This window comes from Bombina bombina, chromosome 5 (genome assembly GCF_027579735.1).
Source record: "Bombina bombina isolate aBomBom1 chromosome 5, aBomBom1.pri, whole genome shotgun sequence".
Lineage (NCBI taxonomy): Eukaryota > Metazoa > Chordata > Amphibia > Anura > Bombinatoridae > Bombina > Bombina bombina.
The window spans coordinates 343,761,505-343,773,815 of record NC_069503.1 but is presented as its reverse complement, the minus strand read 5'-3'; the positions used below and the strand labels follow the sequence as shown (position 1 = coordinate 343,773,815).

Sequence of the window (12,311 nt, the reverse complement as noted above, 5' to 3'; positions counted from 1 at the left end):
TCATGATTCCGTTGTACAATTTTATAAACTTTCCAATGTATGTCTACTATCTGATTTACTTTACTCTTTTAGTATCCTTAGTTGAAAAGCATACTTAGGTAGGTTTATGAGAGTTCATGTCTATTGCACCATATAGCAGCCGTTTTGCAACATTTCTTTTAACAATGTTTTACATTGTAGCTCAAAAGAAAATGTTGGTGAAATAATATCAGTGACGTGCAGTGAGGTCAGAGGCTGGTAAGGCACTAGATATGATACGCTGGAGAAACACATGTACAGAGGGCCGCAAGTACCCCCAACAGGGCAGGTTTAAATGATAGCTGAACCAGTGCACAGGTGACATAATCAGGTGATGGGTGAGAGCAAGTTAGTAACCACTGAGTTACTGATCAGCTGATTACTTCACCTGTGCACTTATTCAGCTACAATGAAAACCTGGCCTGTTGGGGGTACTTGAGTACCATTGTTGAGAAACACTGCACTAAAGCACCAGCTCATCAGAAATGTATTGATTACCTGGAGAATAAAGCACACATACTCTGCTCACTGACACCCACACACACTCTGCTCACATACACACTCACACAATTCTGTGGCACAGCGCCAGTTACTAAGCAATTAGAATGATACACAATCTCTTCTCTACTCACTACTGTATTGTAAAAATAGAAATAATTTACCATACAAGTTTTACACAAAGGACAAGTTATCAATACTGCCAACACAGCTGCTGCAATATGGTGTTCATGAAACGCACATGCACATCTCACTTAGGTATGCTCTTCAACAAAGGACACCTTTAAAATTTAATTAAGCTTTGGCCACATATGGCAGGGTAGGCACTGCCTCCCCTGCCTCCTATGAGAGCACGTCCCACCTTACCTTGTATAAAAAAATCCAACAAGGGTACCTCAATGTGGGAGGTGCTAAATGCAGTTATGTTACACAAGAAAGAAAGAAATGTAGGCTCCATTAGTAGCACACAGGTTTCCAATAAAAACCTTTTGTTTGCCTGCAGAAGCCGGGAGTAATTGTTGGTATTTAGTAAAATTGATAATCTTGATGCATTTTGCTTTGCCCTGACATATTTTTATAATAATTGTGGTGCTATGTTACTTGAAAGCATAGTGATAAGACCTGTTATAGTCCCTTATTTAGGGAACTCACAAAACTGTAGGCTAATTTGGTGAGGGATATTTTTGTACTTATGTCACACATTACTATAGGCCTCTAGTGAACGGGTTAAATGTGTGTGTTATTGTTTTGTACTTTATGGCGATAGGTAGAGCATGAAGGGTCAGATTACAAGTTAAGCGTAAAATATCGCTTCTGCAAAAGCGATATTTGCATTCAACTTGTTAGGTGCAATCACGTTCGCATTGCGCTCACGAGAGCACGATTCCATAGACACAGCATGAGACACAGCATGAGAGCATGCACAGTAAAGGGGGTAAGTTGCGCAGTGATAGGCAGCAAATGTACATATATATATGTATATGCTTGCTCATTAGTTGCACAGGTTGGCCTCTGTAACCAATAGTTAGTGAAAATAGTCTATATTAGTCAGCATAGGGCACCAGGGCTTCATTCTGTCTATGATTAAGGCGCCACAGGAGCTGAAACGCGTCGGACGCCCACCCCAGCCCTCCTCACTGCCTCCATTCATAGTCATTTACTTTGCCTAAGTTATACGGAGCTTTTACTCACAATTGTAAATAAAACTCACATTGCTTTGAGCCTCTTGTCTGGATATATATATATATATATATATATATATATATATATATATATATGCATATATATATATGCATATATATATATATGCATATATATATATATATATATATGCATATATATATATATGTGCGTGTGTGTATACACATATTAACACATAAATATATGTATATAAGCATATAAATATATATTTACTGGGAACACACAGTTCCAATAGACCGCTATGTAAAGGCACTTTCAGTGCCGTTTTTTTTTTCTTTTTCTAAAACCCCACACCAACTAACTTTAACCCCTAAAAACTGCCTAGTGCAGTAGTTTTTTATGGGGGGGGGGGAAATGCTACATTTAATTTGAGGGAAATTTGGGCACTTTTAGAAAATTAATCAGAGATCTGATCTCTGGTTAATTTTCTGAGCATTAATTGCTACTGTAAGCTTGCGGTAGCAATAATCAGCCACTTGTAATGGTTGGTTATTTTTTCAGATAGAATCAAACCATTTTTAATCCCAGTGTGTGCTGTTTTTTAAAGTGAGAAATACAAGTTATGTTTTAATATTTCTGCCCCATCACAAAAGTGTGTGCTACTCCTAGTTCCTACTTTTTGTGTGTGTAATGTTTTACATTGTGCAAACACTGCTGCCATCTAGTGCCAAAAGTGTATAACAACTGCTTCCATATAGTGCAATGCATATAGATACATGCAGGCTCCTGAGCGTACCTAAGTGCCTTTAACCAAAATAACAAAGCCAATCTGATAAAAAGTAAATAGGAAAATTATTTAAAAATTGTACACTCTGATTCATAAAAAAAATACCCGTGCTAAATGCTTGCCTGTGATATAAAATACATTTTTCATGGGAAATTAATGCATTTTGTGTAAAGTTATTATTAACCCAAAGACTGTCTGCTGTTTTGCACAACTTTGTGAACATTTTCTTTAACAGCTTTTTTATTTTCCTGTTTTCCCAAAAAGGAAATGACATTCCCCAGAAGGAGCACCAGGAAGCAAAGTTCTACACGCAGCACCTGCATGTGATAGACAGTCAGCAGACACTTTTTCAGCTCTCTCACAGGATAGAGCCGCGTGTGACATAAAAACAGCCAACTTGGACTGAAAGGTCATTGAAGTCAAGCATGTTGCTTTACAAGGAATTCATTTTTTACTGAGTTTTATCAGTAGCGGACCGTTAAACCCAAATGAGTACAGATCTTAGAGAAGCAAGCAATGTATGCATCACCACAACCATAAAACGGCAATTTGTGCATCATCACAACTATAAAACTCGTCAAGACAAAAACAATGAATAGATGGAACAACTATATTCTCATACTCTATACTCAGCTATGCTCTTGTTCTGTGTATTAAAATACAAATCTAACTAATGCTTATGCACTCTAGAGTTAAGATCATATTGTGCAACATATGTAGCCAGGTTTTCTATGTTCATAAATCAATATGAATGAAAAACCATCTTAAAAACATCTGACTGCTGGGATTTGTATGCTAATTGGTTCATGCAAAACTCTTAAGGAAAGAGGGAATGCCAGGGGTTAGTCTTGTATCTTTCAGCATTCACAATCATGCTTGTAAGTAATAAGTAAGCAATACATTGCATTGGGATTTATTGTACTATACATTTCATAGTATTTGAACCACGCTTCATAAATAATGTTCCTAAAATTGAATCTATAAGGCTGGCTGACGTTCCTGATTTTTGCAATATTTTTAATGTCTTCGTGTTTAAAACACATTTATTCCCCAAAGAACATTTTTATTTGCTATAAAAGAAAGCAAAATAAAAAAAAATGTCCTTATTATAACATATTAACGCAGCGACTGTGTCTTAAGTGTGTAGTTCAAAATCAACAGTATTGTTTCAAATACTGCTAGTGAAATTAAAACTATATGATAAATATCATTACATTTAATATCTCTACAATGCAGTGAGGGTGGCATTTACTACAGCCAGATCTTTACTGCTTTTTTATTTTTTTTACAACATATTTATTTTCTATTTTAAAAGCATTTTACCAATTTCCCATATTTTACATATGTTAATAAGAAAGCATAACATTATTGTGATTTATGTTGCACATGTCCTAGATGGAGCCCCCTTAGTCAATGAAAACCTTGGGGAAAATATTAAGGGAACAGCCTTTTTTTGTGACTTGCAGAGTGTGAAATAAAACTAGCTGGAATGGCTAAAATAATAAAATATTTATTAGTTCACAATCATATACATTTAATAATATTTTCTATTTGGTTTGTATGCTTGCTTACAGGGCCATTGTACTCACAAAGTTTCTATCAAATGTTCTACATGCACAACATATTATTCCCATCCAGTTATAACCATATGAAAATTAAAAAAATAATGATGAAACTGTTTTTTTTTACTTCCCTTATGCCCCTTTTGATGTAAATGTCTCAATAACTGCTGCTTAGTTTCATACAATTTTACAAAAACACAATATTGCCATCCAGACTGTCTGGGTAATGGTTCCCACAAACAAACTATCTAGCCTTTGGTTTTACTGTAGGAGACTATAAAGATCCTTGTAGCACCATACTGAGTCACAAAAGCCTTTTTAAAAACGTAAAACTTAAATATCTCAAAACTACTTAACGGATTATCTCAAGTATTTAATAAAAAACTTTTCATGTTTTTAACAAAAAAGAACACAATGCTAATTGGGTCAATCCAATCCAATGTAATAAATATATATATAATACAGTACCAAATTAAAACAGCTTACTAGATTTGTTTAAACTTTGTGTGTGCAAGAGAGAGAGAGTGTGTGTGTGTGTGAGAAGTGTGAGTGTGTGCAAGAGTGTGTGTGTGCAAGAGAGAGAAAGTGTGTGAGAGAGAAATGTGTGTGTGTGTGTGAGAGAGAGAGAGAGGAGTGTGAGTGTGTGTGTCTGTCAGCACTTGCTTTGTGTGTGTATAAGTATTATATAAAACATCCAACCATTCGGTGCCAGTACATGCTGCCATGACACTATTAGTTAATATGTGAATCATTTGATTTTCTTTTAAACTGTATTTGTTATAGATGTCCTGGGATATTAAAGCTTCAGGTTGTACAACCTCCAGCATAAATTTATAGGTTGCATATACTGTATGATAATAACATATTAAACACCACGCTGTATATTTTGATGCACACTAAACTTGCTTACATTTTGATATTGTTATATATGTAATGAATAAATGGGCATTTTTTTGTATCAGCTGCTCTTTGGACTGGTTTTAGATTTACATAACTAATTATAATCTATGTAGAGATTATAATTAGCGAGTCCGTGCCAGTTTCACTTTCAGTTCATAGTGCATGAACACAAATCTGGATAATAACTTGTTTTGAATTTAAATAACTTGTGCATGCGTTATTTGTCCTAGGTGCCATACTTATGTCAGAGGGCTCGCTCTGTGTACAGCACAGTGTAGCCTAAATGGCAAAAAGTCTATTATTTATTATACAGTAAACAATATCTAGGAAATTAGTTTAGCAAGTCCGTGCATCTATTCTGTTCCTTGTGAATTATTTCTCACAGGTAATAAATAGTATATGCAATGTTCAGGGCTGACTACTTCCTGGAAATAATGCTATTTATAAGGTAAAAATACAGTGATGTTGTTCCTTAGAAATTATTCTCCTTATCTCTGAAATTCATGTTGTGTTGTTGTTGCCATTAAATAGATATTATTAGAATATCCATGTAATAATTGAGAACAAATATACTTTGTAAAGTCCAAGTGCTGCTGCAAATACTTCTTAATGTCCTCCTGTACTACGCCATATACAGTTCATATATTTAATGTATGCAGAATTTAATTGTGTAACATAATGAATATTTCTTTACTATTTTACTAAGTACTTTACCACATTACTAACTGTATTTTGCTACATGAATACCCTTTTCATTGGGGTGGGGGGGAGTGCTGTAAAAAGGCTTTTGAGTGCAAGGGCAGCATATGAAGAGGTCCCTAGTGTGCTGTTTTGACCAGCAATGTAGGATGCAGAGTTCATGGTATGTTCTCCTTGCAGGCAGTACAGCAGACAGCCTAAGGAGGGGTCCTGTGAGTGCTGTCTTGAATGGCTGCATTTCAGCTTACAGATTGATGTTTCTATTTAGAATGGGTAAAGCAATGCCATGGACATGACAGCGCTGATAAGAAAGAGGCAGTGACAGACTGGGAGAGAGAAGCGGATAAAAGGGCATACTTAATGCAAGAACAAAATGCTTGGAAGATTTTATTCATTTATAAACGCTGGTAACTATCTGTTTAACCCTTAGAAATGGGTAAATCACAAAGTTAGTCAGCTCAGGAGCTGCCATATCTAAGCAGGCCCTTACTCGGCAGTCGGCAGCAAACATTGTTTGGGAGATTAACTATATGTAATTGCCCACAGGCGTCTGAATGAGTAAATACCCCCCCTCTCCAAAATGTGCTTTTTATATCAGCGTACACACACATTCTTTTGTCACTCTTGTGATGCCATTGAACTATTTTTAAAATTATGCGTAGCTTGTGTACAACACGCAATTCTATTCTGTTGCTTGTTATTTTTTTCCACTTCTAAAAATTTCTGTAGGTTCCCAAGTAACTATCGGTAAACATAAAAATAATAGCTAATCAGAGCATTTTTTTATTGCATCAACTGATTAGAGCTTTTGTATATTGCATCTACTAGCTAGAGCTTTTATTTATTGCATTATTGTCTATTTAACATATGTATTTGAATTTGTCTTCATAAAAGAAAGCATATTTACATAGTTGCCAAATAGCATATCAGTGGTCTCTAAACCCTCCAAACTGCCTTCTGTAAATACACCTTTACATAGTATTGAGAAAATTACAATTGTATAATCAATGTGTGCCTATTAATGCAGAACCAGAAAATGCAGATGGGTTAAACATATAGGTAAAGTCTACTGTGTAGCGGCTATGCACTGCAAGTAATAGTCCAATAAGAAAATGTTCTGACTCATTTTTATTGCACCGTGTCCCTTTAATTGTTTATTCTGGTCTAACAAAATCTATTTGTTGATGTTGGAAATGTGTACATAACTGTTAAGTCATAAGCCAAGGAGACATATAGTTACCTCTGTCTATGTCTCTATTCCCAAATTAAAAAAAGAAAATGTATAATATATTACGATCATTGGCAGTTCCAGAAAATAAATGTTGGCGGCGTGGTTTTGTGTAAGGGCCAGAAGGCTGGAGTCATGGAGACCCACAGGTGGAGTCAAAGTTGTGGGTGTTTTGTGGGCATAGCTGAACAGTACAAGAGCATGGCTAAGTGATTTGGGGTGGGACAGTTTGGTGGCATGGCTAGGCATGCGGTGCCATTGGCAGGGACATAAAATATTCACCATGCTCCTCAGCCCAACACAGAGGTAGAGCAAAATATTGTGTGCACCTGTAGACCTGCCACTGATCACAACCATTTGATAACGATTTTTGTAAGCTTTACTATGTTTGTTTAATTAATAAACCATTGCTGAAGAGGTTGGCACAGTGTTCTACTTTCTTGGCTAACATGATAAAACATTTTTATGTTAAAAAGGATGACACAATAATTTGACTGCCCCTTATTCATTTGCTTCAAAATGAAGCAAAGCATTTAGCATCCGAGAGAGATCCTTTAATGTCACAATAGGTAGTTATGACAAAACTGTGGGGGACTTAAAGAATGCCTGGGACAAGCATAAGGCTTTCCTACAAACTAGATGAGTTTATACTTTTAGGAAATATCGGGCAGACTTGCTGGGCCTATGGCTCTTATCTGCCGTCAATATCTATGTTTCTAATATAGTTTGTGAAAGGAAAAAATCAAAGACCTTGGTATATACTGTAATGTTTCCTTTGTAAGCACTTTGTTTTAATTTCTATATAGCGTTAGGAAATATGTTTACAATGTTGGAGACGATGTTACATTAAGTAAACAGCACCAAAATTGAAGCCTAGATGGCTATGATGAACAGATTTTTATATCAAGTGTTTATAAAACGTATTTAGTGATGTGCTTATGGGATAACTTGGTTCATTGGTGTGTTTATAAATACAGAGAGTTCTCATCTTGTCTTTTTAAATAGCACCTTTTACTGATATTTTATATTTCTTACTTATAATCTGGAGATTATAAGCAATCCAATGTACAAACATTGTTTTTTTTTATGATGACCAGAGAGCATATATCAGTTTGTTTGTTTTTTGTCAACCTGATATGAATGGGAAAAATAAAAAAGCACATACCTTGTGTTCTCATTGCTCCATTTATATCTTCAATATTAATTATTATTGAGAATATGAATAAATTGTTAATCTTAACAAAAAAAATTACATTTTTAATTAGTCCACAAGCTTAAGTCATTAAAGGAATTTTATCTAGAAAACATGTCTTTATATTTACCATTAAAGGGACAGTCTACACCAGAATTTTTATTGTTTTAAAAGATAGATAATCCCTTTATTACCCATTTCCCAGTTTTGCATAACTAACACAGTTATAATAATATACTTTTAACCTCTGTGATTATCTTGTATCTAAGCCTCTGCAAACTGCCCCTTTTTTCAGTTCTTTTGACAGACTTGCAGTCTAGCCAATCAGTGCCTGCTCCCAGAATACTTCACGTGCACGAGCACAGTGTTAACTATATGAAATATGTAAACTAACACCCTCTAGTGGTGAAAAACTGTTAAAATGCAATCTGAAAGAGGTGGGCTTCAAGGTCTAAGAAATTAGCATATGAACCTCCTAGGTTAAGCTTTCAACTAAGAATACCAAGAGAACAAAGCAAAATTGGTGATAAAAGTAAATTGGAAAATTGTTTAAAATGACATGCTCTATCTGAATCATGAAAGTTTTTTTTTGCCTAGACTGTCCCTTTAAGGATAGTATTACCGTGAGGTAAAATGTCACAAAGGACTATGGTATTCATTTGGCAACGTGACAGAAGTGAGAGGTCTCTGCCTGTGGTGAGATGTCCTCAATTGTTTTTAATGTTAAAAAGATGTTTGTGCATTTACTTAAAGGGATATTAAACCCATTTTTTTTCTTTCATGATTCAGATAGAGCAGCAATTTTAAGCAACTTTCTAATTTACTCTTATTATTAATGTTTCTTCGTTCTCTTGGTATCTTTATTTGAAAAGCAGGAATGAAAGCTTTGGAGCCAGCCCATTTTAGGTTCAGCACCTGGGTTGCGCTTGCTGATTGGATGGCTAAATGTAGCCACCAATTAGCAAGCCCTATCCAGGGTGCTGAACCAAAAGCTGCCAAGCTTTCATACCTGCTTTTTCAAATAAAGATACCAAGAGAACGAAAAAAAATAATAGGAGTAAATTAAAAAGTTGCTTAAAATTGCATGCTCTATCTGAATATTTAGTATCCCTTTAATGTTATCTGTAGATTAACATATAAAATGGATAGGTGTATATCACTGGAGAGACACCTCTTCACTTTAATAAACCAGCATATGCTGGTAAAACAGTTAAGTTACAAAGTCAAAATAAAATGCTCAAAATCATAGATACATGAAAACAAAAATGGGGTTTATTTTATTATAACTTTGATAAACTAAACCATGCCTCTTAAAGGGACACTAAATACATTTAATGCACCGCCCTCTAATCATGGGTGCTATCATTATGAAACCTGTAGGGGAGTTGCTGCTCATGAGCACACAGGTCAGCACTGGAATGTAGTAAAAGATACATTTCAACATGGCGGCACCCATGACTAGAGGGAGGCAGGGAATGACCTCAACACTATACCTATAAATGCATTTAGTGTTTGATGTCTCTTTAACAGCCAGACAACTAGACAGTGCCTAGTTCTTCTCAGATTTCAGTGTGAAATAGTTGTCATGTGCATTTGTGCCTTTCCTGGCATTTTCAGAGCCGAATTTCTTTAACTGAAAGTGCAACACACTAAAATCTGGTTTTGCACAAATCTTAGTGTGTTGCACTTTCACAAGAAGAAATCCGGCTCTGAAAAGAGTTTAATGTCCCAAGCGGCCGCCCCCTTGGCATTCGAATGCTCATGAAAGGCACAAAAGCACAAGCCTATGAAATAGTATAGTTTTAAATCTGAATCCATTTAAAAGAATTTTAATTAATAAATATGTGATTGCCCTCAATATCTCCTTTTTTCTATAGTAAGGAGTAAAAAAAACGCAACTGAGCTGTCAGTGTCAATATAAAACCTTTTTTAGAAATGGAAAATACTGGTTGACGAAACATGTCGGCTTATGGTTGGAGCCATAGTATTGCTGTGTATATGTCACAAAGTAAATCTAAAAAAAAAATGAGTGTTAAAGTCTGTTGTTAGGGGCCCCTTTGGTAAAACAAAGGGAATAATAACTTCTCAGGGATCTACTGTATTCCCGGACTGATGTAACCTTGTAAAAATGGTAAGCATGAAACAGCCTATATGTTGATTTTACCAGAAGCACTGCTCACTATGTTTTTCAATTTTATATTGGCATCATGCTTTCACATCTGTACATAACAATGTTTGTGTATTTATTAAAGCTTGTAAGCAATAATTTAATGTAAAAATGGCAAGCAATATACAGTTTTAACTTGTGTAAGCAACTTATTTCTCTTGCATTTCAAATGTTTTTTAAGCTCTGTTTTATGAATAAATTAGAAAAAAACGTTTTAACTCTTGTTCCGCTTCAGTTTTTTTTTTGTAATATATTTTTATTGAGTTTGCTGACTTTACAAAACAAACAAGTTTACATGGCTAAAATGGACATGAATGTGAATCAGCATATAGATATAACAGTCATTAATATCTATCGTATATATATTGGGGTTAAACCATACAGTGTCATATTTTAAGTAAGAGCAACTCAATGGAAAACAATTCCAACTATATGTTACCACGATAATATAGAACATAACATTCTTGGATATAGATATATCTAAGTATAAGTAACCAACAACTAAAGTAAAAGTTAAACCTCTCTTATATTTAAATTGGACTATATCCCATAATGGTTAACGATCACTCTTGGACCATGGATATTTTGATATAGATGGGAGTAGTAGTATTATATGTTATTCAGCTAAGATAATAGGGGGAAAGGGGGTAAGTTTAAATTTAGGGAAGCATACTGAAATATAAAAAACACAAAGGATACCGTTACAGAGCAACAGTAAAAAGTATTCTTTATTCCATCGTAAAAAAACGCCACACACACAGGAGAGAGCTCAGCTTGTCTTACGTGTTACAGGGCGCTTACTCATAGACACAGAGCACAAGTAAAATAACCGGGATATTTAAAAGGTGAATCCTCCAATCATTTGCGAGTCTGTAATGACATAGACACTCTAAAACATGGAGTCTTACACACAAACTGTCAAGGTAACATGTCAAAATATCACGGAAGTTAAAAAAAAAAGTATCATATTTACTTGAAGACTGTGGTAAAAATGTAACACAATATTATGATATGTATCAATAATTATAACAAATAAAAAAATTAGAAAAACAGTTCGAACACTCCAAACAATCGGCTAGATTACGAGTTTTGCGTTATGAGTGAAAAAGCAGCGTTATGGGTTATAACACTGCTTTTTCACTACAGCTGCTATTAAAAGTCTTGTCAAAAAAGCTGAACCGCACACTTTTTTGGACGTAACGCAAATTAACTTACGCAATTTGCGTCAAGTCTTTTTTTCAATGGGACTTCCATAGCGCCGATAATACAAGCTTTTTCTGGGAGGCCTAAAAGTGAGCGGTACAGCCTATACCGCAAGATTCGTAACGCAATCTAAAGTCAGTAGTTATGAGTTTTACGTTACAAAGCTGTAGCATAAAACTCATAACTAAAGTGTTAAAAAGTACACTAACACCCATAAACTACCTATTAACCCCTAAACCGAAGCCCTCCCGCATCGCAAACACTAAAATAAAATTATTAACCCCTAATCTGCCACTCCCAAAATCGCCGCCACTATAATAAACATATTAACCCCTAAACCGCCGCACTCCCACATCGCAAACACTAGTTAAATATGACTAACCCCAATCTGCCGCCCCTAACATCGCTGACACCTACCTACATTTATTAACCCCTAATCTGCCGCTCCGGACATCGCCGCCACTATAATAAACATATTAACCCCTAAACCCTAACCAAAACCTACTATTAATAACTAAATAATTCCTATTTAAAACTAAATACTTACCTGTAAAATAAACCCTAAGCTAGCTACAATATAACTAATAGTTACATTGTATCTAGCTTAGGTTTTATTTCGTAGGCAAGTTTGTATTTATTTTAACTAGGTAGACTAGTTAGTAAATAGTTATTAACTATTTACTAACTACCTAGTTAAAATAAATACAAATTTACCTGTGAAATAAAACCTTACCTGTCTTACACTAACACCTAACCTTACACTACAATTAAATCAATTACCTAAATTAAATACAATTACCTAAATTATAAAAACAAACACTAAATTACACAAAATAAAAAAAGAAATTATCATATATTTAAACTAAATAGCCCTATCAAAATAAAAAGCCCCCCCATAAAAAAAGCTAGCCTAAACT

General features: G+C 34.9%; 1 protein-coding gene across 1 annotated transcript in view; it reads left to right on the top strand.

Moving 5' to 3' along the window:
- Window positions 1–10,414, top strand: part of RAPGEF5 (Rap guanine nucleotide exchange factor 5) — a 603,491-nt gene extending 593,077 nt beyond the window's left edge. The window contains exon 26 of the mRNA XM_053714138.1: window positions 2,708–10,414. Coding sequence (XP_053570113.1) covers window positions 2,708–2,829 — 122 coding nt within the window. The 3' untranslated portion in view covers window positions 2,830–10,414. The remainder of the gene's footprint in view (window positions 1–2,707) is intronic.
- Window positions 10,415–12,311: the final 1,897 nt, after the last annotated feature.